The following is a 27,987-nucleotide window of genomic DNA, read 5'->3' on the forward strand; positions in this document are numbered from 1 at the left end:
AATCTGTGAAAAGCCACCTACATGATCTGGAATGTCGGTTCCAACACTGAAAAGCATTACAGATTCAGTTACAGATTACTAAAACTTTCATATTTAAAGAAAATACACAAGTGTATGAAAAATGAACCTCCTTATTTATGGCTATCAGAAACTTAGGAGCTGGGATTGCTCCAGCTTCACCACAACCCTAAACTAGAATAAATAGTTAGAGAAGATAGATGGATGTTAGAAACTCGACGTGCGGTTTTTCTGGGTTTTTCTAGATTCCTCTCAGCCAAGCCTCCTCGAAAAGACTGATTATTTAATCATCCTATCGTAACATTTCCCATCTGCTCCCAAGTGTTTTTGCTTCACAGTAATTTCTATAACAATAATCACATTGTGATGCTGACCAAGGATGATTCCCTTGCTTCATAAAATATTGGAATTTACTTGTATGCTACTCCATGGTAAATAGATTGAAAGAACAGCTTTTAGTGATTATTGGCAATAATGGCTAACAGAGTCACCTTGGGGGAAGTGGTAGGGGAGCAGGCCCCCTCAGACTGAATGTGTCGCCACTAGAAGAATGGCGAGATGGGGCATTACCACACACTAATGATGGCTCTGCCTCTTTAATCTCCATTGCACGTTTGTAAAGCTCTGCTGCCCTTTCAAAGTCACCTTCCTCATAGCTAGATCAAAAGAAAAGAATAAAAATCAACATGATAAACCACCCAATATTTCCTGCTACAGTTCTTTCAGTGTTTTTTCACTGAAAGTTTATTAGTTTTTTCAGTGGATTTCAAGACAACTTTACCTGAGAACAGCCAGGTTCTTCAGGGTCTCTCCAACCCGTGGATGTGAGCGTCCCAAACTATCCTCATACACTTTCAGGGCCCGTTCATAAAGGGGTAAGGCATCACTGTGCTTCTTCTGTCAAAACAATCACTTTGTTATGACCTGCATCATAAAATAAGTCCCTAAGAGTTTTCAACCTTTTAGACACAACAAATTTAAAAAATAGCTAATTATATAGAGTTTTAAAAATATTTCAGAAATACATCTGGAGAGGCATGATGAAAGCAGTCTCACCAGCTGGCAGTAGATTACTGCGAGGTTGACAAGTGCTGTTGCCACACTGGGGTGTTTGGGTCCAAAACTTTTTTCCCTGATCTCCAGAGATAACTCATAAAGTGGAACCGCCTTCTCCAGCTTTCCCTGTGCGACACACATCAAATGAAAGGAATTGCTAAAGACCAACACCAGATGAGGTTATCAGCAGAGAGAGGATAAACTTTTCAGACTCAACGGGCCCTCACTCTGCGTTTATAGAGCATAGCCAAGTGTTTCAGTGTGTATGCCAGAGAGGGGTGGTCTGGTGACAAAGCTTTCTTGCGGATGTCAAGCGCCCTCTCGTACATTTCTTCTGCAGTCTCGTACTCCCGTCTTTCGATGTGCAGTGCAGCCAGGTTGTTGAGGGATTGAGCGCAGTCTGAGTGATCGGGGCCGAGGACTCGTTGACGCATTTCCAGAGAACGGGTCAAGAACATTTTGGCAGCACTGGTGATGGCAAAAATAATACAGATTCTTATACTCAAAAGTAAGATGAAGGGAGTAAAAAGTAGGCCTTTTAGCCTACTTTAGGCCTTCCTGACTAGGGAGGCTCAAAAAACAAAGCTGTAAATTCATATTACACAGAATGCGGCAAATTGCTGAGAGACTTACTCCAAGTTGTTTTGAAGGTAGTAAAGGACACCAAGTTCATTGAGAGTTTTGGCACAGTCTGCAGAGTCTTTTTCAAGGGTCAGTTCTTCTAGCTGGAGGGCTCTTCGCCGGAGCAAAGTGAAGCCATACTGAAAGAAGGAATGGACAAAAGGCATGGGCAGCATGTCTCACTAAACGAGTATGACATAACTTGCAGTTGTGTCTGCAAATCTGCTCACCATATGACCTTTCTGGCGGGCAGTTTTCTGACGTATTTTCACTGACCGCTTTCTGAGTTTCTCTGCTTGTTCATACCTGATAAAATTAAACCAGTTAAACTTAATCCTGCTCCAGCAGAGTTTTTTTTTTTTTTAATTTAAGATATTCTGTTAAGATCATTACAAGTAAAATACTTTCCAAACTATAATATATGTAAATAACATTAAATGACATGAAAGGCAATAAAGTCTTTTTTTTTACTTGTTTTGCTTTTGATAAAGCATGGTGAGTGACTCCAGCTCTCGTGCCACGCTGGCGTGCTCAGCCCCGAAGGCATTCTCACTTATCTCGAGCGCTTGCTTGTACAGCTGTTCAGCATTACCATATTTCTTCCACTGAACATAAACTCCAGCCAGCTGGTGCAGAGATCGAGCTACGCTGGGATGATCTGGGTCCAGGGCGGTCTCTCTAATCTCAAGAGATCTTTGTAACGGAGCTACGGCCTAAAAGAAATTTACATAGAATTAAATCATACCAGCAACTTTTGATAATGAAACTTCAAAGAAAGAAAAATCATGTACTCTACCTGACTAGGGAGGCCCAGGTCTTTAAGAAAACGTCCCAAAGTCTCATACAGGTTTGCAAGTTTAGTCATGCTGTCTTCACTCTCGCAACTTTTCTCATAGCGTTTCAGAGAGTCAAAGTACTCGGTCGCCATGGAGCTTTTGTCTTTGCCCACATACTGCCAATAGGCCAACAGCTCAGAGAAATGGCCCCTGGAAATAAAGCAAAGGTAATTTCTTAATAAGCATGTTGCCGTATGTAATTCCTTCCGGTCAAAGTAAACATGTACCTCTTGTAGAGGTTTTGAGAGACAAACAGGTTCAAAAGGCTGAGCTGTAGTTTAGTTCTGTCCTCCTGCTGTTGGAGTAACCAGGGAAGCTCATCTGCTACACGCCATGTCACGCGGTCCTGGCTGAAAACACACAGATAATGACATGATCCACAGATGGATGTTACTTGTGTTGTAATTGTTTGAGAAGACGGATAGTTTGCAGCACCTGAGCTGCTTGTTAAAGAAATGGATCAGCTTCTCTCTATAAGTCGTGGAGCTGCTTCCTCCAACCAGGAACTCCACTTTTACAGCTTCCCAGGCCTGACAAGAAACCCACATAATAAAACTGTCAGAACTGCATAGAAATAAAATCCTTATTTCACTCAGGCCTCTGTAATATGCCGAGCCAAGGAGCAGAACTACCTGTAGGTGCTGAAACCTGATGAGTCCACAACGGAGGGTTACAATGCAGAGTTTGTTCAGGCGATAGAGCAGAGAGGAAAGCAAGGGCAGCTCGAGCTCTGGGAAAAGATCTAAAACCTCTGATTCACTCACTCCATTATGGCTCGCAAACACAAGGCACAGCATCTAGGTAGAGACAAGCACAATCATATTTTCTTCTGCTGAACATTACAAGGATTCATATCAGGGAAAAAGTCCTTAAGATGAGACATATTTTCAACTAATACAAGTAATGATAAGTTTGTTACTAGGTCACCTCTCTCATTATGTGTTGCTCTCTGTCTGTGCTCAGGGAGCTCAGCATGATCTTGAGAGCCAGGCGATAAAGAGACATGGTATCTTGACACTGCAAATACTGCTCCAAGCTCTTCTCCAGTGACCAACAAGATCTACCACTACAAAGAAAAGTAAACAAATTAATAATAAAACTTAGAATTTGAACAACAGAAGATATCCAATATTAAGGGGTAACTCATGAAAGACTAAACAAACTACAATTTCAACTATTGTAAAATCATTACCGTATTTCTGCTTCTGTGATTTTTACTCCAAGTCACAAAAAACACACAACTATATACATTTACTTGCAATACCTAGTTGTGAAAAGTCACACTACCGTGCAGCTTTAAAGCACATCAACAAATACACAAGCATATTCAGAAGGTACAAAAAGGTTTGAATAAAATACTTTCTGGCTCTGAAACCGATGAACACATTAAAATACTAGACATGCTGTAGAAAAAGGCAGTCAATAATAAGTATTCTTTCGAAACACTCTTTAGCCCTGAGGGTTTTTAGAGAGCCTAGAAAGAACTGCCAACAATCACTGAAATATGTCCATTTCAGCCTCTGATGCAAATAGGAGCAAATTCTATCAGAAACTAGCTACTTTCAAGGCAATAAATAAATAAATAAAAATAATACTAAAGAATCAAAGAAGAGAAAAATCAGGGACCTGGTTATCATCTTTGCCAGCAGTGTGACGTATAATGCATTGCAGGTCGATGCAGAGCGACAGTGTCGTTCCAGTTTCTTCTCCTTAGACAAAATGACAACATTTTAAGTGTGGAACTCTCCCAAAACACAAACTCTTAATGTTTTTACACACTTTTCTCTCATGGAAGGGCTGATGGGGGAAAAAAACAAACCTGGTCCTTGGTAAGTTTGAGGTCCATTTCCTGGCATTCTGCACTGACAACGCTCCTGACTTCTCTGGGACTAAGTGGGTCCAAGTGGAGTGTGGGCCACAACCTTGACACAAGCAGTCACTAAATTACATATGGTAATACCATAGACTACGGGTAAAACACACAAGCATACACTGAAAATGAATTAAAAGCAAACTGAAATCTCACAAGTCTTTTGATTCAGTTCAAGTGACATGAATTACCTCCACGCTTGAGGGCATGTCTCTACGTTGACCGACACCACCACTCTGACATTAACCGGGAGAGGGTCAATCAGCCACTTCATGTGTCTTTCTGCTTGCTGAAACATGAGACAAAAATCAGAGGAATAATAAATATTAAAGCAAAAAAGAAAAATATACTTATGGTAAAATAAATCTAAGAAAATTGAAAGTAGTTTGGTTCAGTTTAGGGGCGGGATCCACCTGTATTTGGTCAATTGAGTCAATGATAATGATGATGTTTCCTTGATGGCGTGCCGATAATCTCTCAAGCCAGCGAGGAAACTCCTCCAAGATCTTACTAGGCTCCATTGACAAGCCAGAAATGGACCAGAAGTGCTGCAGTAGCTAGGTGACCAGAGAGAAACAGGCTCCAGTATTAGTTAAATGTGGGTGTTTTTTATTTGAGAAGTCAGTCAATAACAAGGGCTCCTTACTTTGACTGTGAGGCGTTTGATAATGAGAACTGGCTCTGAGCTTGTGGAAAATGGGTGGCCAACAAAGTGATAGAGAAACAAAGTATTGGGGGATTGCTTCTGTTGCAACTCAATCCTAAAGAGAATAAAATGGCATTTGGCAAAACAGAAAAAACACGCAAAACAAAACATGTTTTTCCATATTGAATCATCACACTGTAAACATAACTAATAAAGTAGATGTAAAGTTATGAAAATCTGAAATGCAACCAGTGAAAGTGAGAGAAAGTTTTACAGCAAATTTGAAAAAATATTTATAAAATTTTTTAAAGTTTTTTTAATTGAAAGGTCTATTCAATGGTTTCCATTAAGAGGAGTCCACCAGTGTTGAGCGATGTTATAGCCTACTAAAGAAACAAGCTCTTACCATTTGGCTAACAAGAGAGATTTTCCTGAGCCTGGACCACCAGATACCAGCAGAGGTGGTGTGGGTGGTGGGGCAGCTATCATGTCATTCAGTCTATCTATATACTAAGAAGAACATTAAAGACTTGGTGAAACATATAAAGACAAAAATACTGGATTTGTGGAGCAGATTTAAAAAGAGAAGATGTGTCGTACCTTTTGGAGGCCTAAGTGGGAGGTGGTGCTGCCACAAGCATGTTGATAAGACTCAATCTGCTCCTGCTCATCATGCAAGTCCCACAGCACATCTCCTGAGTCTTCCTCATGTCCTTCTTCTATAACAGGGTCCTTGGAGTCTACATCTGCTCCTTCAACACCCAGCAACTCCTAAATCATGAGAATACCTGTGAGAATCTCCTAACATTTATGATTGATTTATGATATGATTAGCACTGATGAAAAGACAAGTGTTATTCAATGATGGAATATACCTGCTTAATGACTTTCTCTAGCTGACTACTAATCAGCTTAGCCCCCTCTTCTGCAGAACCACTATGATCCACCACCTGGAAAATGTCCAGTAATGTACGCATAAGTACAGTGTGATAAGTAGCAACAAGGAAACACACACCTCTGTTTTGTCCACAGTTTTCTGTTTGGGTGCTGGATATGTATCGTGTAAAACTGTGAGAAACTCTGAGCCCAAAGAGGCACAAAGCAGAAAACAAGTGCAGATTCTTTGTTAAACTTCTATGGATGTTAAACACCATTGTTTAAAATTTGTAATGCATTGTAAAAAGAGCATAAAAGTGTTTTGACACACGTATAAAATGTTTTCAAAGTAAAAATTTAAGTGTTTATTGAGCATGAGACACTTTGCCAGTATAAATATGAGAAAATGTATATGAAGAATACAGAACTGACATCTAAAGTGACCAGAAAAAGGCATCAGATCATCAGTTGTAGAATTGAGAGATGAGAGCTAAGCTCCCATCATTGTCCTCTTGGTATACAAGCTCATGTCTTCAAAAGAGACCAAATGACATGGATTGATAGAAAATACCTTAATTTGCTTTCATAAAATGACATATTTACTTTTTTGTGATAAATGAGGCAGGCAAGCTCTGCCTAATAACAGAGACTGGATGTCATTTCTGCAGCTCAGCTGGTCTTTGCAAGACATTGTCTTCTTTTTTTAATCCTATTTTGAATTACATAGGACACATACCTTTATTTTGGCAGCCTTGTCTGCAGCATTGACCCTTTCTAAAAGCTGCCTAATGGGTGCTGTCAGGCTGTGATCTTCTTCGGTTCTGAGGTAAAGCACCAGTGGATGGCCATCTGGATTCTTCACAAAAGCCTCCTCACAGTCCTCTAAAACAGAGCTGCACAAATGCATTTTGAATCAATACAAGATTTTTTGCATTAATAAGAAATAGAAGTAACATGATTATCATTACATGAGAATCCCCCAGTTAGTTGCAGAACTTAGTGTACCTTGTGACAGTGGATTTGAGAAGAAGCACACACACAGAACTCCTTTCGATCTCCAGCTTGCGCTCGATGGTGCATGAAGCAGCGCTCTCCTCTGGGAAGAAGACATTCAGGTAGAAATGGCCAAGATCCTCACACATTTGCCGTAACACTAAAGAGTGTTTCTGTCAATAAAACAGGCAAAAGTTTTCCAGTTTTAAATTGGATGAAAATCAACCAGGCAAGAACTATTTGAGAAGAGTGATGTCATCAAATAAAAAACTAAGCTTTTTTTGTATCACTTCAAGTCATGTCCAGAAACTCCCCAAAAAAATTTGAAAAACCGATTAATAGTGCAATGTCCCATGAATACAGATAAGGTCAGCACCTTAATGAAGATATCCAACTCTGCTTTGGTGTCCTGGGTAGAAATTAGGTAGCAGCGTACGGTGTTGCTCCATAAGGCCTGTGGTACATGAGGTGAAACCTGAAGAAGACTGGCTACTGCAGCATCCCAGTCATCTGACAAATACAGACAGATGTGAGAGTAAAATCATGTAAATCAGATTTAGAGAAAAAAAATTTCACTTTAAAAAGTATGTATTGCAGAGGGCCTTTTAAATTAATACAAAACATTTTTTTCATGGTTGTGTTCACTGAGAACATTTTACATGAATAATCTCTTCCCTCTCTATAAGGAAATGTAGTTCATGTAGTTCCCTTTCCACTCAACACACCGTCTTTGAAAAAGTTACTTACCTCTGCTCACATTTGCAAAAGGACCCTCGACATCTATCAAACTGTGTGCCAACTCTGGCCCTCTGAAAGTCTGTTGCAACTGCATCATACTACCCATAGAGGGCTCACTTCCCAGTACTCCTCCACTCCAGTACTCGCACTGTGTGCCTGCAGCTGCAGAAAACACAAAACAAACCCTGTGGTTCTCAACAAAAAAATTGAACATACAAAGTCTAAAGAAATTAACTAAATAACATCTGTGTCTTACCAGTCACAGTTGTTTGGTTGTCATCTGAGTCAGGGTCATTGGGATCATAAACCTGCAACTGTTGCAGTTTGGCCTCCAAGTCCCTCTTAGCTCGAAGAAGATCCTGTATCTCCTTCTCTTTTGTCTCCCGGAAAATCTAAATTTAATTTAGAAAGCAGGATGAGACTGCCATCATGAGCATGCCAGTAATGTTGCACTGTAAAGCATGTCATGCAGTTTACCTTGAACTGTCGTTTCACTTTGTCCCTATCATGCTCAAAGGTGGCAGCCCTCTCCATAGCTTGGTATTTGGCCTCAAGAGCACTTTCTTTTTCTCGCAGAATCTTCTGGTAGGTCTTCTGCAAAGCCTGTTTGATCACAATCAACTGTTAAGCCTCCCAAAAGCCTCTCATATCTCAGTTGTAACAAGTTAACTTTTACCTGTAGCTCGGCTCTCAGTCTCTTGTTCTCCTCATCCAACTTGGCCTCCTTCTTTTGCATGGATGAAATTTCATTATTCTTGCTGACACGGAAGATTTCATATTCTTTACGGAGTTTTTCATACTCTGCAGCATATTCTAGATCCACGGATCCTGTGGATTTGAAACTGGCCCCAATCACCCGAGGTCCTCGGCGGAAAGAGCTACGCAAGAGTCGGGCTTTGGGTTTGACCTCGACAGGTATCTCACATGCCTCCCCTCCTTCGCCACCATATCCATCCTCAATCACCTCTCCTGGGCTGACCAAAGAAGATGCCGTGCCCATGACGGCGGCCTAATTCTTCTTATATACAAAGCATTTTCTGAGATCCACTGCTTTGTAACAAGCAAAAAATGAAAAAGCGTTATTCTACCCCAGTATAGATGGCTATGACTGATTTTTCTGTTTCTTTATAACGAATTACAAGATCAAACTGTACATTAACAACCACTAAGCTAGTTCGCTTTACGCAAAAGTTGACATAACTGTAACAAAACACGTCAAACAACACAAATTAGACGTTTTCAGTCGTCCTTACGGATAAATAACCATAAAAACTTTATTTTGGTTAGCTAACCTAATGCTACGCTTTTTCGTGGCTGTTCACTACATTCCGGTGATTCAACGGCATAAACACCACGAATATGTTCCGGTAAATGCCGTACATATTTCTGCATCGACATAATACCACATAAAGTTTAAGTTTAGTCAAAAACATATAAGACAAAGTTTAGACAAACAAACATAAGGTCCGTTCCCTTCACAGCTTCTTCTTGGCTGCCTTGGTAACAACTCGATGGTACGGATGCCCGAATAAGTCAAACTGGGTCGAATTCGACTTTTATTTAAGTTATGTGGACCAAAAAGGGTTTTTTGTTAAACTCTTTAACCTTTCTTTAATAACTTTTGTGTTTTTATATATATATATATATATATATATATATATATATATATATATATATATATATATATATATATATATATATATATATATATATTTCAATTCTCTCGCGCGAGCGCTCTCTCTCTCTCTCTCTCTATATATGGATAGCATTCTGCAGAACATAAGATATATGATCCAGGACAAGAAGAAAGGGAAGAATTAAAAAAAAAAATTGTATACTTCTTCCCAATTATTTTTTAAACTTCTTAATGTTATGATTTGATATTGTAATATTGCTGAGATTATAGTTTTTCATTTCCTTTCTATATGCATATGTGTGCCACATATGTATAGGTATTTTCTTTTGTTTACAATAACTAACTTACCGCTACAATATTTCCAAATCCAAAGCAAAGACAGGCAGTATGGTGTAAACTTGTATTTAACAAGAACAGTGAGATTTTATTTTAGACTTGTGGAAAAGATTCAAGATACCATGTCTCAAATGAATAACCTTTTACGGGTGTGCAAATTGTGTCGATGTTATCATAGTTCCTGAGGAAGTTATGTAGTGAAAGCAGATTGGTTAATATATTTGTTTTGCATCTAAAATAACTTTGTCCGAGACATTCAAATTGTACATATTTGATGTTTAGTGGGGAAAAAAAATCTTCTTCATACATCAAAGAATGTGGAAGACTTGAATGTGTGGTAGAACCTTTTATTTTACAGGCTCCTCTCCTGTGGAACAAGCTCTCTGCTTGGGTCACACCTTCAAACCAATTTTAATCTAAAATCCCATTTTCATAAAAAGCTTACATTTAACTCACATATCTTCACCACTTACTGCTAATCTATCTGTGCTATTATGTGTTTTTAATATCCTTACTGGGTCTAGATTTTTTTTTTTTTTAGCAGCTTGAGTATTATGTCAACTTGAAATAAAAATGAAAGTCATCAAAACGGATGTTTCAATTCTTAAAATGTTCATATTAAGCCAAGTTACAGAATTATTCTTTCATATACACAACTGCTATTCTGCTTGCAATATTTTGTTTAGTTAAAATTTTTCTTCTTTGTCCACATCAACAAAGCATTTGCACAGAACCTGGCAAATCTCCGACAAAGAATGAGCCAGTGCCAAAGAGATGCTGAATAAATGTCTATGCACATTAAACCAGCAGAACCTCAAAAATGAAACAGTAATATAAACTTTTTATTGCTATAATATTCTTTAATAGAGGTGAGAAGAATCTAATACATAATTCAAATATATAAACATGTCACTTTAGAAAACTTATGATAAAAGAAAACAATGGTAATATTAAGACAATTGTTGAACTCGGCAATGTCTTTCAGTAAAAACAAAAAAGAAAAATCTTTTACTTGTAGTTTTCCCACTAGAGAAATGATGGTTGCACAGGTGAAAGTCAAGTTCCAATTCATTTTTCCATTAATAAAATGTACTAGCAAGTTTCAGAAGAGTTGCATGCAAGTTAAAATGGTTTGCAGAACACAAAAGTTTCAGTTCTTTGGAAATTTATGATCTAAATTTACATCATCAGCTACGTTTCACACATCCTCTTTAATCCTTTCAAGACATTTCAGATGATAATACAACCTTTGATCCATTTTGTTTCCCGACACAAAAGTCTCACTTAATGCAGATTAAATTCAACCATAGCAAACAATTAGTCAATTTTTCTAAAAAATATTTACATTTTGCTTACAGATCACGTTCCTTATGTTTACAGAACAGCTGTAGAAATGCATCCCTGTATGCACTGTTTAAGAAGAAATACATCACAGGATCTAGGGCTCCACTAATGCAAGTTAGTGCAGATGTGATCTGATTGACTCCGCTCAGTAACTTCCATCTTGCAGCAGTAACATTACCATGACTGTGAGTGTGAATATAGATTACCCTGCTCACATGATATGGCACAAATGCTAATAGGAAGTTCATTACAATGAGTATGATCATTTTTATAGCTTTATCTTTCACTGGACGCTCTTCCTTTTGCTTGAGTTTCCTCACTTTCAACAGAATAAGTATGTAGGACACAACTATGGTGGTGAAGGGGATAAAAAAAGCCACAACAGTGGAAATCAAAGCTGTAGATGATGTCTTTTCTAGGTACAGCTTGTTGCAGGTGCTGGATGAGTTGGTGACATCCTTGTTTGAGAAAAGTGTTGGACTCATGCTTACAATAACTGTAGTCCAAAGTATGCCGACAGCCACATTTGCATACAAAGGCTTCCTAACTGACTGTGATCTTAAGGGTAAAACCACCGCCAGCATTCTGTCCACACTGATGAAACAGATAGAGGCTGCAGTACATGTTTAAGTAGAACAGGAAGCCTGACAGTTGACAGAGAACATGTCCCAATGGCCAGTGGCTGTCAGAGAGGTGATAAACTATACGCATGGGTAGGATAAGAACATAAAAGATGTCAGCAATGGATAAATTCCTCAGGAAAACCTTAGAGGGTGATGTGCTGTTCTGGTGACAGAATGCCCACAAGGCCAAGACATTCCCAGGCACGGCGATGATGAAAACCAGGATGTAGAATGAGGAAAGGGAAATATTCCACAAAGCTAAAGATGTACTGTTGGAGACACTGTTCTCTTCCTCAGATATATTCATATCTATTGTAATGACTGTTGCTGATGATCAACCTGGTATGGCATAAAGTAGTCGTTTAGTACACACGTCTACGCAAAGCAATATTAAAGTGAGACATTTTAACAAAGATAAATATGAAATTCTGTGGCATTCTGAAGTCACAAAGTTTTATCATATACATCAACACAGAATGAAAAGAAGATAATGAGGGGGAAAAAAAAAATCTGAACCACAAATAACACAGAACATTATTATCTCCACCAAGGAGGTTATGATTGAGCTGCCGTTTATCTGTTACTGTTCAAGATAACTCAAAACGTTATAGACTGATTTTCATCAAATTTTCAGGAGTTGCCACCAAAATTAAATCAGTTTTCCCATTTCACATTTCCAACAGCTTCTGAAGATTTCATGAAAATCTATCCATAACTTTTTGAGCTATTTAAAGGATTCTTTAACATTGTGCGATAGGGTCACTGGCCCTTGGGGGAAGTTTGCGCTCTCCGAGTGCTTTTCTAGTAAGTAAATGAAATTTGTTGGAAAGAGGAACTCGTCTTACATTTTGATGAGAAGGTCATTACAGAGAAGCTACTTTCAGAAAATATATGTATTAAATTCAAAGAATGACGTAAACAATCCCTTTTTAAAAAGACTCAAAATAACATAAAATGTCCTTTTATTACTGTAAAAGACTATAATTGTGATCAAGTATAAAATATATTATCCAATACAATATGTTCTGATATTACAAAAATTAGTAACTAGCTTTAAAATGAAAATTTAAGTGACCTTTTACTTACTGTAAATGATCGTGCATACAAGATTATTCAGCAACAGACATCCATGTCAAAAGCATTACTCAATTTGGTGTTTCTGATTGGCAATGTCATTGTAAAGAATTGAGTGAAGAAGAAAACATCAGTCATAAAACTCTTCAAAGAATATTTTCAGCTACATTAATCATATTCTTACCTGTAAATGTAGCAGAACAGAAGTTTAGAATCTTTTCATCATCGGTAGAAGACACTCACGTGAGCGAAAGACAGGCGAAGTAAAGCAGAAGTGAGAACTTCAGTAGTGTTGCATGGTCAAATTCAGTTTTGTGTGTGTGTGTGTGTGTGTATATATATATATACCAACTTGTGTGTGTGTATATATATATATATATATATATATATATATATATATATATATATACATATACACTCACTTTTGTATATACACACACACCCACAGAACATGCACACACACAACAAGAAACCAGAAAAAGTGATAACAAAAAAAACACCACAAATGTTGTACAAGCATGCAAGTCTTTATTTTTCCTACTCCAACACACTTTTGTCTTTACCACATTGCTCATTTATATCATGATTTAAAGCTTTACAAAAAAGGAGAGAAAACAAAGAGAAAACCCAGTATTTACAAAATCTATCTGTGCAAACATAATTCATCTTTTACACCACTCTCCTAAGGTATTTAAAAGGCATGCATACAAATAAACTTTGGTATGTTAACAAAACTACTTATTTTCTTAGTAGAAGCATTTACTTTATGTACATGTAGCTGAACAAATCGATCACTTTAATTTTAGCATTGATTCCATAAACAGCAACAATACATGTTAACTTAACGAACCAAGAACATCAGTACAAACAACGGTTAACACTTCAACTATCAAACCAAGAAAATGCATGATAAGTCCCCTAAAGTTCATGACTGAGTTAGGCTTGGAGTGAATCCTAATTACAACTTTGGCAAATAGGCACAAGAAAATGAAAACCTGTATTACTCATGATCACGGTTTTAAGTCTGTGAAAAAAAACTGGCAGTCCATTAGAGTACAAAAAAACAAGTACTCTTAGAAAAGTAAGGTTACTGACAGATTTAACTTGAAAATGTGTGTATACATCTTGTATACATTAAAAAAAGGCATTTACAAGGGCTGCGTTGAATGTCTGGCAACATAAGAAATATAGACGATTAAATATACTACCATTATTCAATCTCTTCTTTCAAAAATAATTTTTTTTTTTTTTTACATGGTATTTTATGATTTACATAAACTATTTCCCTATTCATAGCTACAGCAAGAAAATATACTTTCAACACAACGATAGCCTTTCCACTTTAATTACAAAGTGGTGAGACTAGACAGTTTTTCGTTACATTACAAAATAATTTGTTTGAACATCTGATATACCTTCAAGAGAGAATCAAAATCCAAACAAAAATCTGAAAATGAGCTGAAAAATGAGACTAAAGTAGCAAGGTGTGAACGCCAGTGTAAAATAAAAGGGGAATTGAGGGAGTGCATCATTTATTACACAAACTAAAGTTCACAAATGAAAAGGGAAAAAAACCCCAAAGAAACTATGAAAGAGGAAACTTGATCAGGTCTACCTGCGGTGCTGTAAAGCCAGAGGGGTGATAATGGGACTAAGTGGAGTCCTTAGCTGCTGTGGCTGTTGGGATGCAGGATTTGCCGCTGCTGCCGTTGTGGGATCTGTAGCTGGTGAAGCTGGGGGTGTGTATGGTGCGGATGCTCTTTCCACCTGGGCCCAAAGGTGTGGGCGACAGAGGGGAGGGGGAGGAGGAGGAGGAGGAGGAGAATGAAGAGGAGGAGGAGGAGGAGTGCACTCGCCCGTTCTGAGTCTGCGAGGAGAACGAGAGAGCTTTACCTGTGTGCTGTGAGGATGAGGGGAGTTTGAGGGAACCGTTAGATAGTGAGGGGATATGGGAGGAGGGCAGGGAACCGGAACGAGGAGTGTGTAAGGACAGGATGGAGGACTTTGCAACAGAGGAGGAAGAGGAAGAAGACGGGTTAATGGGATTAGTAGCATCTGAGTTTTGTGCAGACTGGGAGCTGCCTTTAGTAGAGCTAGGGTAAAAAGCAGGGATTTTAGAAATGGGTATAGTGGGAGAAGTAGTTTTATGATCCCCTCCCACTCTTTTAGCACTTCCGTTAGCCTGCAAACAGATGCCAAAACAGATACTGGTTGTCAAAAAAAAGGAAAATTGATAAAATACAAAAAAAAAAGGCAAGACAATGTTAACTGAATCTACAAGTTATTCACATAGACAAAGACTACGACTACACAAACATTAACATGATTAAGACACAATTAAAAAACATAAAAATTGACATATACAGAAGCTCTGCTTGCTTTCTTTTTACTACAAAGGTGAGACAAATTGAACTGAAAGAACTGCAAATGTTAGACAGTGCAATGGCAGGCAGGATTTCAACTAAATGTCTGAGTTAGAGGGACTGTGAGGCATCGTGAGGGGCTGTTAGAGAAAATTCAGAAGGCAAAGATGCATACAAGAGCTGGCAAGATAGAGGACAAGGTTAGGGGGGGTCGAAGAGTGACAGCAGACAGGGTAAACGTGGACCTGTATTCCACTGAACTGATAACGCAAGATGAGCAGGTTATGCCGAGGTCCTGATGGTAAAGAAATACATCACCGTTGGGTTAAGGAAGCTGTGCAGTAATGTTGGGTTTAAGCAGAGGTGCGTTGTGAGAAGGGAGGAGCATAGCTGAAAAGTCAGTTATGTCTGTTTTTGAACATTGCCAGAAGCATTTTAGGACTTGGCAACACTGTTTAGGAACTCAACTGTGATGGGAACTGGAGATGGGATGACAACTCAGATGATGAGAGTATAGGATTCCACTTCCTTTGCCTTTCTCCATTTTTTTTTTCTTTTAGCCACCAACACAGTGAAAACCATGAGCAGTGTGGACATGCAGAAGCATACAGTACAGTGATGTTATGGGGTAACAGTCAAGAGTCAAACATGCCTTTGTGTCATTGCAGACTCGAGAGAAACATTAACAGATCCACAGTTGCCATCATGATGGCTTTATTTTTTTTCCAGTTTAAAACTTTAAAACTCACAGTTTTGGTACTCCACCCCCCGCCCTCTTTATATGCCTCATGCCTTCAATTTCCTATGCATTCGTTTCTTCTAGTCTCTGGTCAGACCCTACAATAAAACTACCTGTCGGAACTGCCTCTGAGCGTCCTGCAGTTTTTGTTGCTTTCCTGCTTTGTCAGTTGTACCCGGTGACTGCCTGGACTTCACAGACAAAGGGATGGGCATCCGACTAGTAGGGGAAGTGGTGTTCTGCAGAGGGATCCAAATGAAAAACAAAACAGGAAATAAAATAAAAGATAGAAAAAAAAAACACACCACATAGGAAGTATAAAAAGTCAAGGCGCAAACAGTTAAAATAGAAAACAAACAGACAAAAAAAATTCATTTAACACCTCAACAATCACCACCAGTTAAAGGTCATGCACCAAGTGTAAACCTCAAAGTCAGTATACATAGTACATGCAGTGGAGAATAAAGAAGTAAACCAGAGCATCATGACAACGTCTTTGATGATCAAAGCGCCACTTGCTGAAAACCTCATAGTTTTAGCAATGAACTGCAGAGTAAAGATTGTAGCCAGAAACCCAAAAAAAATGCCCCCCACCCCCTGCCCCCCCCAATCATGTCACCATGATTTCGTAGAGGAAGAAAGCCACTTGGGGTCATTTCCAACATTTCTGAGCACCGGCAAAGTGGATTAATGATTTTGTAATTTCAGTGGTTAGCATTGGAGAGAAGGTAGGTTGGAAAGTGAAAGACAAAGGACCCAAAGTCTCCTGGAGCAACAAGAGCTAGAGAGAGACCTGTTGCATGGTGCTGGGAACACTGGGGACAGTGGTGGTGTTGGTGGCGCTGATGGTGGAAGGGATGACTACAGGACGAGGCAGGAGCTGAGGTTTACTCTTCTTCAGAGAATTTTTGCTGGGCAACTTCGGGCCGGGTCCTCTGGAGGTAGGGAGAGAGGAACACCTCTTCAGTCCTACTCCTTCTGATGTTTTCCCATTCCTTGCCTTAGAGTCTTCAGTGCCGGACTCTTCAGGGGAGTGTGGTCCTATCTCACTAATAGTCGTCTCCAGCTGCTTGATGGTCTGCTCCAGGCTGTCCAGGGTCTTGTAGGTGTTCTTCCGAATCTCATCCGTCCTGCAGAGCGAGTCGGAGTTCTGCTTTTTGAGAGGGGCGGGTCCTGTTCTCTTTGATGCCTCGTTGAAGGATTTTGAGCGTGCAACCTCAAATCTCTTTGCCTCTTTGTGCTGCCTGATCGTACCATCAGATTCTTCCTCGTCTTCATATACAACCACCTGTAGAGTCTTCTTTCCCGATTTGGTCCCAGTGCGAATCGCCTGCGTCAGTGCTGCTAGCTGTTTCTTTGGGAACTTAAACTTGAACTTCTTCTTGCCATCTTGTTTTGCCTCTCCATTTGACTCCATGTTTACTCCACTGTCTGTTAGCTCAGATATCGAAGATGAAGACGACGATGATGAGCTGGTGTGGTCTCCGGTGCCCATTGAAGAGACAATTTTTTTGCCATCAATCACCTCAACGGCTCCAGCTTTTCCCTGCAGCCCACCACTCTTCTCTGTGTCTGATTCCTCACTCTCCTCTTCAATGCGCTCTTCAGAGAGCATCCTCTCCAGTTCCTCCTCACATTCAAATATGGTGGACAGACGCTTGTAGGCAGAGCGGATATCCATTGGCTCATCAAAGATGATGATGACCGGCTTCTTGTTAAAACCATTATCCTGTGGCACTGAAGGATCGACAGCTTTAGCTTGGTTTGCGGCGCTGCCTACAGTAACTGTCTGGACACTCCCTTTCTTGGCACCGACCAGTTCTTGGTACTCACCACAAGACAGTGCCTGAACCTTGGTTTTTGTGATCATGAATGCAATGTTGTCTGGGGGTGGAGGCGCCTCTTCTCCAGGTACGTCAGGGCTAAGGCTAGCCTCATCATCACCTTCATCAAAGTGCACTTTAAATGGACCATTGTCCTCAACAGGAGTCTTTTTAGGTGGAGGAATAATATGTTTAGCCTTCTCATCTACAACACTGGTTGTGGTGATCTCCACTTGCTCATGCTTTATTTTCTTATTGGAAGAAACATGCTCCTGATTCATTTTGCTTTTCCTTTCAGTGTTTGGTTTGTTGAGGCTTTTTCCCTTTTGCCTTTCTTCACTGGTCTTTGAGGATTCAGTGTGCTTCACTTGCTTTTTTGGCAGTTTGAGCCCATTAAGTCCAACAGGTTTAGGCGATATCGGCGGAGGTGTAACAGGCGACTTGGGCGGTGGAGACAGAGGCGGCGGCTGCTGTTGCTGGCTTGGAGAATTGTCAGTTACATTGACATTTGACACCTGTGTTGGAGGCTGTGTGGGCTCTCTGTGTTGTGGGGTATCTTCCAATCCTGATGTGGGTGATTGATCTTTAGGAATCTGGCCAGTCACGTAATATATAACCTGGGAGGATAACATTTAAAATCTGTCATTGTTCAAACTTGAGAATGTTCAATCAATAACGATATGTTGTACTGAAGCAAATGAAAGTCTTGCATACCCCTGGGCTCTGTCGCATGGTAGAGTTCCCGTTTTCATCTGTGTCTGGATCTTTATCCTCTCGACTTGGCTCTGAGCTCTGCTAGGACAGTGTGTGAGGGAATAATATTACTGTGCAACTGGTGTACCGAGTTGCAACAGATTAACTCTGAATTCACTAAAAATCTAACTTAATCGGCCAATGACTTTTTGAAGTTACAAATAAAATATTTAGTTTTAAATAACTTTTTCAAACAGTTCTGATATTAAATCAATGTATCAGCATATTGTCTTAATTCTGCATATACAGCCTTTCCGTTGCTGTGTACAGGTTAAATGTTATTTTGTAAAAACTATATTTGGTCAGTTTAAACCGTCACTAAAACTTAACAGTCTCCCTACAAAATAACTCTGGACTTCATTTCATCTACTTAATGAATCATGTTTAATACTGCACTATTGATAGCAAATACATACATATCCATAATTTTTAATACTCTCAAAGAAATATTTAAGAGCATCTCTCAACAAGTAAAATCTGTCACAGTTTAAGAGCCTCAGCCTCTATGCAAATCTGTACTTTTTTCTTTTGTCAGGAAACAGTTGTGGTGGTTATAAAGGTGTAAAAGGTTGAAAAAGCAAATTGGGGGGGAATTGCGCAGAGACAAAGAGAAACAAAGAAGTAATTCCTCAGAAAATAAGGGAGGGAGAGGAGCATGCAAAGTAGCCAGACTGACCTCTGGTGAACCAAGTCTGCAAAAACAGGTTGTGTCTACAAAATTTCAATTTGAACTATGGTGTTTCTTGGAGTCATCAATCATTTTAAATATATGCTGTTTTTGTACATACTTTTTTTTTTTTACTCTGTATAAAGAAATTCCATTAAAGAAAGACACAAGACAATTTAATTGCCTGTAAGATACAGTGTAAGTTACAGGTCTTTATTGAATTGGGAGAAAAGACAAGTGATAGTTAAACCAGCCGTAAAACACATCGTACAAAAGACACAGCGGCTTTTCAGAAGCTCAATTTTATGCAGACTTAATCCTAAAATGAAAAAAATCCAGACTGTGATTTCCAGCAGAATCAAAAGAGGGAAGAAAAACAAAGCAGCAGGGAAAGGAGCTTTGTGGAGACAGCTGCTATAAGGTTTCTCTCGAGCCAAAGCGACAGCACAGGGTTGGTAGAAGTGTTAGGACACAGCCATTTGTCAGATCAAACAGTTTGCAGAGGCAGGCAGTTAGCTGGGCAGCTGCACGGCGGGGTATAAGTTACCTTTTTCTCTTTGAGGGGTAACAAAGCCCCTGGTCTTAGTTCTTTGATTTGGGGTTCAATTCGAGTAGTTGGTTCTACCAAATTTTTCACACCTAGATCCTTAACTGTGCACTTCTGGAAAACCTGAAGAGTGGAGACATATGAAAGGAACATGGGGGAGAAGGATTTCTAGGACTGAGGACGTTTTGAGTCTTTTCACCACAGCCACAGCTGAACCAAGTGGGATAAGGTGAAAAGAAGGCAGTTCCTGTTGTCAGTGCCCACACTTTGCCTCTTCTGACAAAATCAACCACCACAGGAGGAAGCGATAAGCAACCAATTCCCACAATGCAGAAATCAATAAATCACACAGCCACTGATTGGATTTGCACACGTTTGAAAGGACATAGAAAAGAGTGTCAGTGTGTGTTTACGTGCATGTCTGACCTGGAGCTCTGCCATGATTTTATCCCCTTCATCCTCTTCCTCTCTGGTGACAGAGGCAGTGACAGGTGGAGGTGTGGCAGGCTTTGGCTTTGTCTCTGGTGGAACCTTAGTGGGTTTGGGTTGTGGGGAGGGAGGTGGAGTATCCTCTTCCCCCTCCTGTGAGTAGTAAACCAAGTAAATTCTAACTATTTTTGATTGTTTGTTTGTTTGTTTTTTGGTTATTTAAAAATGTAACTACCTTAACAACATTACCAAGCAACAACCTTGACGATGCCAGCCCTCACTTTTAATTTCTTGCATTGCCAAACTGACGTCTGGGTCAGTTGTTTGGGTTTCATTCATGGTGGCAAGTTATGAACAGTTGAACTTTTTTCTGAGCAGCAAAGGCACCAGCTAATCGAAATGCCTGACTAATTATGTGTCTGATCTCATGACTGTTTGCCACAACAATTCCTAGTGTCAGGCACATCCACTGTTGAAGACTAAAGTACCATATCATTGTGAATCCTGCATAATAATTCATTTGTCACACCCCAGTCAAAGCATGAGCAGCTGCTTCGCACCCAGCTATCTTTGGACAGAGAATGCAAAGGTGAGCTACAGAAATGTGAAGTGTGATGAAAAAAAAAACCAAACTGTCTTTCTTGAAAATCAGAGCATGTTAACTTCTATAAATAGACATTGAACATGGGCTCTTAATCCAGCAAATGTGCAAAATATAGATATATTTTGTAGCTGCATCACCTCATTTTTGCACCATGCTCAGCAAACAGACAGTGACACAAATCTTTTTGAATTTCTGTAACCTCCAAGCAAACTGACCTGAGCTGAGACGCTCTCCTTCCTGGTAGTATAGACCACCTCACCAGAACGTGTCGTGGTCATGCCTGAGCTGGAGCCAGGGTGGGTTTTCCTCGGAGGAGGTGGTGGTGGGGATTTATTCGACTTGTCAGAACCCTGTTTGGTCACACTGTCAGTGGCTGATGGCTTGATGGCAGTTTTGGAGGGTCTCTCCAGTGCTGGCTTGGCAGGTTTCTCCATCAAAGGTTTTGGGAGTTTCTCGGGTCCCTTCTTGGCGGGTTTGTCTGAATCCTGAGGCCCTGATTGAGGCTCTTCTGTTATGTAGGTTCATCATATGATATAGAATAAAGTTAAGGTGTTAAAAAGAGGTACTGGCTACAATCTTGCATTTCTATATGAAAATTTACATTAATATACCTGGGACCTTTACTTAAATGTTGATGTATTGGGGTAAAATTAGTGAATGTATGTTTGAATTGTACCTGAAGGAGACTCTGCAGGGCTGGGTACATCTCCTTGTACTACGATACCAGCAGCCGGCAGTGGTTGGTTCTCTTCTAGCTCTAAACTAGGGATTCCCTTCAACATGTTGACCTGGGCTTGCTGAAGGATCTTCTCAAACTCTTTGCCATCATAATGGCCCATATTCTGCCTCTTCTCTTCCCACTCCTTCTCCGCTACCTACAAGTTTGTGAAAGAAATATGCAGGAAATTAAATTATTAAGAATCCAAAAAAGTACGAGTTTTTCTACGAGAAACAAAGTAAAAATTGTGTCATTTAAATAAAGTGGGCAAAACCATTGAACTTTTCATGGATGCGGTGAGGAAACTTGAATATCACTACATCTTTATCATTCCTACAAAAGAATCGGAAGATACCTCTATGGACATAGCTCTGCTTTTGCTCTTGTCATGACTGTTCTGGAGCTCCTCTATAACAAGATCCTGGTGGACACTGCCGTTGCCATTATTCACTGGGTTCCCATGGGTCTTCTTAAAACGAGCTGGACTCTGTAGATCTGAGGTAGCTCCTTTGGGAGATTCCCTGCCTTGAATCTTGCTCAGGTCAGACCCTGTGGCATGAGTGGGACTAGGAGGGAGTGGAGAGCTGGGCTGAGCTGTCAGGGCTGCAGACTGCTGAGACTGCTGCATGTGGACCGGCGAACTCTGGACATGATGAATGACCATTGAGGAAGAGGGCATCACCTCAGATTTGATGGTGGAGCTCTGGGGCTCTGGTGGGGCTGGACTTAAGCTAGGCTGGAGTGAGGCTGGGGGAGTTTCTGTAGATGTTTCTGCTGCTGTTGCAGGGCTGTTACCCACTGACACATTTGTAGAAGGCTCGTGTCCTTTTTGAGAAATCTCAGTTGCATACCTGCAAGGAGAAAGTATGCAAAATAAATCAAAAGAAATAATGCAGATTAATAGTTAACCTCAGCGGTAAACCTCCTCAGAATGGTATGATGCAAAGTCTTCAGGTTTTAAAACAACACAAGTCACAGAGTGAACAAAAAGCCTACAGTGAGTTTGGTGTGTGTGACTTATCAAAATGGAAATGAGGCACTGCAATGTCCACCAAATTAATTCACTTATCGGTTCAGTGACAGCGATGGAAGTAAATTTAGCTGGACGTTCACATGGAATGACCTCTTTGATGGGATGAAGGCTGGCTTGCCAGTACAATCAAACAGTACAATCTCCCACATCATAGGCTTCTGCAGGGAGTCCTGCAGCACTGTTTGATTTTATCTTCAACTGCCTCTCCCATATTCAGCCCCCATGCTGAAAAACCTGTCCCCCTGATCCATACTTCATGCCCATTTTCATCCCAACCTTCGCAGACTGCTGAGGGTGTCAGTCAGGCTCTTGACCCTTTTCAACATGCTGTCCAGTTTATGAGGCTCCTCCTTCAAAAACTTGACAGCCTCCACTTCCACCCTGAGCACCGACCGCATTCTGGTTTGCAGTGCCGGGAACTCTCCTGAGGAAATTTACACAAAAAACAAGAAAACCAAGTTGATGGAAGGCATTTGCCAGAAACCAGCTGCAGGATATTTGTTGTTCCTGCAGAGATTTCTATAGAAAGAAAGTTTATTAAGTCTTTATATGTCACATGACAAAACTACTGGATGACATTATATTATAGCTCTTTTTTTTTATTTATTATATTATATAGAAATTAGTAGAATAGCAATCAGTAAAAGTGGAAAAACTGGCAACTTCGATTATTTTTATTCCAAAGAGGATTGGTTATTCCTTATAGTTATAACCAGGCCCAAAACAAAAACAGCTCATGGTTATCTCCTCCTGTATTATACTGAACAAAATAAAAAAAAAACCAACAACTTTGTCTTAGATTGGTTTATATATAACTTGAGGCTTGTATAATCTTCAAAACATGTTCAAAGATTGTCTCTCATCTTACCTTTGAGTCCTGCCAGAGATTCTCCCACTTTCCTCAGAGTTACTGCTCCCTCTTCCACGTCCTTTAAGGTCACCACTCTGTGTGTTGTTGACGAGTCCTTTTGCAGTGAACCTACGTACTGTTCCAGCTCACTGCAAGGAAACAAACATACAAACAATGTAGAGTTTAGAAGATGTTCTACTTCTAATAATCTATAGGTGAATGAAAAGGACATGAAAGCAATGTAAAACCATAACAAAAATCATAATATAAACTTTATTCAAGATGTCTTGCATTGTTAAAATGATCACTCAGAACTAATTACAGTTTATAACCACCAGAGGGCAGGGACACATCATTAAATGTTAAAATCAAGCCTGATACTGACAAGTTAGAGGTGAAAAGATAAACTCTGGATCATGATCAGTGAAAAAAGAAGAACACATATCACATCCCACATGCTCATGAGACTGACACCGCACTGCTCATTTGCCTGACTACATTAAATTAACGGCTTGGTTGAGATTTGATTGGTACTCATCCTAAAACCACAAATGTTTACACTGTGGATGAGAAAAAGAGAATGAGCACCTCCTCCCATAGAAAATATATCACACAGCCATCCCAGAAGACTACCAAAGAAAGATGGCTATTCCAAGGGGAAATGTGCTGAGCGATAACATTGTGTGCAGTGTGGGATTGCATGAGAGGAGCTAAAATGGTGTTTCTTTGTGACCAGGTACCCTCGAGAAACACCCTTTTATAGATATCCCCTAAAGGGAATGGAAAAGCCAAGAAGAAGACAGTGAGTTAAATGTCCAGCTTTGTTGGTGAAGGAAAAAAAAAATCAAAATGAGGCCAAAAACAAGACATTTTCCTCACAGAGATACTAAAAGAAAACAGGGGGATACAATATATTTTCATTTTCATCACACACATTTTTCTGTTAGATTGAAAAATTAAGGGAGAAGTTATTTGACAAGGCACCCAGAGATTCTTTTTTTTTTTTTTTTTTTTTTTTTTAATTCTTTATATTTTTATTTATAGCTTACTGGAGCTTAAGTATAGCAAACTAAACCCCTTTGGAAGGTTTGCAAGGAGTTTGATTAAATGGTGAGCCTGTTAATATTTGGGAGTTCTGTGGTATATGCATTATCCTTCAGCTGTTCCTGTACCTTCTTCGTACTAATCTACTACTTTTAAGCCTTTTTTTTAATAAAATGCCTAAATAAATGTCAGGTTGGAATATGTACTTCTGCTTGCATCAGGGTATTAGTTTTTTACGCCACATTCCCCAAATGGTCTTAAAGCCCAGCAGCCTTAATTACAAAGTCTTATTTGAGGTGCCAGCAGTCGTGTTTTTTGCTGACTCACAAATGGCTGGATACAAAGTGTAATAGAAAGCTTAAACTAGCTCTGACTTCTGCCTGTTCATTGCCCAGAATTCATGAGCAGATATCACTGTGTTTACTGAAGCGTATGTTTACAACTATCTAGCAGGACAACATGGTTTGACCTTGCCTTGTAAACACACAAACAAAAAGAATTCAATTAGGCCGTCCCTGTTGGCAAGATGAAGCAAATTAACATAAGAGCAGGGCAGTGAGTAATGACTCCACAGGTGAATATATTGTTCTAGACTGCCATCTCTGAGACCCAGGCACTGCTTGCTTGTATAAACCTGTGGGCTGTAATTTAGAGGGTTGTGGCTTCTCAAAGAGTTCAGGGCTGAAAGGCTCAGCTGAGCTCAAAAAGATAAAACCTTTTGGGGATTTCCTACAAATAGAAGAACATTAATGGCAGCCACATGGTGTGCCTACTTTCAACTTGAAAGCTTGTGAATAGCTTTGATACGAGGACAACACACGTGTGAATCTATTTTGAACTAAATAAAACAACAGTTGTTAGATATGTACTGCTCTGTGTAAAGTATTAAAACTCAGAGTGCCCCCTTGATGACATTATCTATTACTGGATGCAGATTCGATTTGAATTGCTCTTCCTAAGTATTGCCAATTTTTTCAGACCATTTGGAAAAGTTGCATGATGACAGAGTTTACAGACAATATCACAAGCAAGATTTCCCAAATTAAAAAATCCACTGTGTGTCAACTTTTAAGAGTTATTCAGCAGCAATTTATCTGAATCATCTGTTTGAACTTATACTCTTGTTTCAAAAGCTTGAAGGCACATAAAAGTGCTGGTTGGAGTGTTTGTTGGCTTGCTGCTGTCGTACATTTAGATGTTAGCCCTGCATTTACCTCAGGATGATATCTTGCTAGTTGTGCAGTAATGTTAGTTGTGTTGCCGCAGTACGCCACATGTGGATTACATAGTTTAAAAATAGCTTTTGACATGTCCAGCTCTGCTTTTTTTCTTTCAAAGCAAAATATCCAGAATATGTCCACACTTTTCACTTAAAATGTGATAGTGGAGGATTAATGTCTGTGCATTTTTTGCAGATTGTCCACCATTCTCTGTCTTCTGGTATAGTAAATACTTCCCCAAGTGGCATCTAAACATAAATATTAAAAATTGAAAAAAAAATTTTTTTTTTATTTTTGACCAAAAAAACAAAAAAAAAACAAAAAATCATTAAAAAAAAATTGTAAAAGAATCCAGATTTTTACGTGAAATGAATTTTTTCTTCCACCCGTAGTTAATATTGATGATACCTTCAGAGATGACTGTAAAAGAGCTTTTACTGCTTGTTAGGTGTGGAAGTGTGTGTTGATGCTGTGTGTGCTTTGATTGAGAGGAGGTAGCAGAATCCATGGTTTTCCTTAAAGAATGTCAAGGTTTTAGTAATGAAATACAGGACTCTTCAAATGACCTAAAACCCAGAGAACTCAGTAGCTTTCCTTGCCTTGTTCAGTAATATTTTGATTGTGGGAGTTGTGATGAGGATTTTTCAATGTAATTACACAACAGAGCAGTATCAGTACTGCCCAATGGCCTGAAGATTGTTGCCATTCTTCACACAGCTTTTCCTAGATTCTCAGAGCTTTACATTTTATGTTTATCCTTAAATCTAAATAATAAATCCATGAAATCTTTTAAATTTTATGTTGCGAAAACCCTGCCTAATCTGTTGAATAATTTGCCCATCAAGTCATCCAGCCATGAACTTCTCTGCATAGTTCTGTCTGACAAACTTTGCCTTTTTGGGGTGCTGTTTTTAATCCAATCATGTTACTGACTGGTTTATTATTAATTGAAAAACTGTGAGACGATACATCATGGGATTATCTTAATCATCTATTTATATCTCCTTTAAGGTTAGGCGGCTTTCTGGTATTTACTGCACTCATTTGAACCTCAATTTTGCAGTTTTAACATATGATGCATAACTTTTGTCTGATTATCAATTAAGTATACAGTTTGAACTGACAAATCTTTGTGTTCTGTTTTAATTCACATTATATTATATTATATTATATTATATTATATTATATTATATTATATTATATTATAGACATGCTTTGTCCAACTGCGCTGCCGTTTGCCAGATCTTGTATGTTTTTTGGCTGATCTTGTATGTGTATTTTACTACTCTGGTCAGGTTGTACTCCAAGTGAATGTTTGTACTGGGACACCAGTTGATGTGTTGATAAATAAACTTCTGATTCTGATATTCTAACTGGGAGATGTAATTCAGTGGCTTTGAAGTAATTTTACCTGAGCTGCGTGAGTACACACTCCTGCAGACCCAAGTATTTATTCCTGTCCTCTTCCACCAGAGCTCTCTGTCTCTGTACAGGGTCCTCCAGGCGCCGCATGGCCTCTGCAAGTTTAATACTGATTTCCTGCTCTGCCCGCTTCAGCTGCACCCGTAGCACCTCCTGATTTTGGAGCTGTGGGGGGGATGCACACAGTGAAACAAGATATCAGAGGACATTAGAGACCGGCAAACCAACACCAAGAGCTCTTAAAAGAGAATTAACCAGAATTAAACCAGTCTAAATCAATTAAAAAGAAAAAAGAAGTCTTGCCTGCAGCTGTTTCATCTGATGGAGTTGCATCCTGAGGTCAGAAACATTCTTCCTGAACTGCAGGAGATTGGGTTTGAGAGGAGCTGAACTCTTGTCTGATGGGACTGCAGGGCATTTGGGAACCAAGACTGGAGAACCACCTGGGCCAAGAAAAAAAAAGTTATTAAAGTATAAATTGGATACTATGCAAAAAAGTAAAGTACTTAACATTGATAGTTCTACTTAAGTAACAACAACTAACAGTTAAATGATTCATGGGACAGGCAATAAAAGAAAAATGATGTATTTTGGCACAGAGGAACAAAATTAAGTTGTTTCTATATGAAATATTTCCTGCAAATATTTGTTTTCAAACACACTTTTTCTGACTGTATGTTCCTCTGGCTTAATATTCCAAATGTTAAGTCAGAATTTCTGAAACTCTTCTTTCCCTCCTGCACAATGGGAACATATACGCCGACGCTCTTACTGGCTGCAGCTTTTAAATGTCTGTCAGCAACATTTCAGAGATGGAGGGAGGCTGAAACCATGGAAAAAATGGAGCTAATATTTGTGGTTTGGATGAAAGGCTCTAAATGGCTGACAACAACATTAATCTAATTCAAACTCCAGAATGAGTTTTGACTTTAGTTGTTTTCAAGCTGCATCATCGGTGAGACATACACAGACTGATGGCTTCTAATGGAGGAGGTTTAATATAAGCTAATGAAAGGAGGCTATATTGAAGACTTCTCATTTGCTACCGAATCAGCAAATATAGTTGAAGTATCTGAGTTTTGAAGAAATACAAGATAGTTGGATAAAT

At 39.3% G+C, this 27,987-nt stretch overlaps 3 protein-coding genes across 11 annotated transcripts in view; all 3 read right to left on the minus strand.

Annotated features, from left to right (window-relative positions):
• Window positions 1-230: 230 nt before the first annotated feature.
• nphp3 (nephronophthisis 3) lies at window positions 231-8,657 on the minus strand. Its single transcript, XM_079260272.1, has 27 exons — window positions 8,331-8,657; window positions 8,132-8,257; window positions 7,911-8,046; window positions 7,664-7,816; window positions 7,293-7,426; window positions 6,929-7,089; window positions 6,660-6,816; window positions 5,923-5,997; window positions 5,648-5,818; window positions 5,454-5,557; window positions 5,048-5,162; window positions 4,815-4,958; window positions 4,593-4,690; window positions 4,351-4,453; window positions 4,158-4,240; window positions 3,459-3,597; window positions 3,164-3,328; window positions 2,967-3,061; window positions 2,759-2,881; window positions 2,492-2,681; window positions 2,167-2,408; window positions 1,926-2,001; window positions 1,708-1,835; window positions 1,302-1,542; window positions 1,075-1,200; window positions 800-915; window positions 231-674 (listed from the first exon to the last, which is right to left on the minus strand). The coding sequence occupies exons 1-27, from the start codon at window positions 8,652-8,654 to the stop codon at window positions 506-508; spliced, it is 3,894 nt and encodes a 1,297-aa protein (XP_079116398.1). The 5' UTR covers window positions 8,655-8,657; the 3' UTR covers window positions 231-505.
• A 2,321-nt stretch (window positions 8,658-10,978) lies between these two features.
• LOC306770931 (uracil nucleotide/cysteinyl leukotriene receptor) lies at window positions 10,979-11,900 on the minus strand (the record flags this gene model as incomplete). The annotated part of the gene is given in 2 exon segments (XM_079259951.1): window positions 10,979-11,573; window positions 11,575-11,900. Coding segments are annotated over 2 exon segments (921 nt in total).
• A 1,293-nt stretch (window positions 11,901-13,193) lies between these two features.
• The window catches only part of kiaa1217 (KIAA1217 ortholog), a 52,668-nt gene continuing 37,874 nt past the window's right edge, over window positions 13,194-27,987 (minus strand). For 4 of the 9 annotated variants that reach the window (XM_079259820.1, XM_079259821.1, XM_079259818.1 and 1 more), the window contains 11 exons: window positions 27,183-27,322; window positions 26,869-27,044; window positions 23,212-23,342; window positions 22,620-22,767; window positions 21,666-22,161; window positions 21,269-21,467; window positions 20,808-21,100; window positions 19,986-20,141; window positions 19,560-19,682; window positions 18,307-18,387; window positions 16,334-18,209 (listed from right to left, as the gene is read on the minus strand). In XM_079259820.1, the coding sequence (XP_079115946.1) occupies window positions 16,551-18,209; window positions 18,307-18,387; window positions 19,560-19,682; window positions 19,986-20,141; window positions 20,808-21,100; window positions 21,269-21,467; window positions 21,666-22,161; window positions 22,620-22,767; window positions 23,212-23,342; window positions 26,869-27,044; window positions 27,183-27,322 (3,602 nt within the window). In that variant the 3' untranslated portion in view covers window positions 16,334-16,550. Of the gene's footprint in view, window positions 14,850-15,882; window positions 16,009-16,333; window positions 18,210-18,306; window positions 18,388-19,559; window positions 19,683-19,985; window positions 20,142-20,807; window positions 21,101-21,268; window positions 21,468-21,665; window positions 22,162-22,619; window positions 22,768-23,211; window positions 23,343-26,868; window positions 27,045-27,182; window positions 27,323-27,987 lie in introns of those variants that run through there. The other 5 variants (XM_079259825.1, XM_079259823.1, XM_079259824.1 and 2 more) reach the window with 5 other exon arrangements.

The sequence above is a fragment of the Telmatherina bonti genome, assembly GCF_933228915.1.
Source record: "Telmatherina bonti genome assembly, chromosome: 20".
NCBI classification, from domain to species: Eukaryota; Metazoa; Chordata; class Actinopteri; order Atheriniformes; family Telmatherinidae; genus Telmatherina; species Telmatherina bonti.

Coding starts and splice junctions, on each gene's coding strand:
- nphp3 (XM_079260272.1), bottom strand. CDS start 8,654: ATGGGCACGGCATCTTCTTTGGTCAGCCCAGGAGAGGTGATTGAGGAT. Junction 8,047..8,131: donor AAGTGAAACGACAGTTCAAG/GTAAACTGCATG, acceptor AATTAAATTTAG/ATTTTCCGGGAGACAAAAGA. Junction 6,817..6,928: donor CTCAAATCCACTGTCACAAG/GTACACTAAGTT, acceptor GCATTTGTGCAG/CTCTGTTTTAGAGGACTGTG.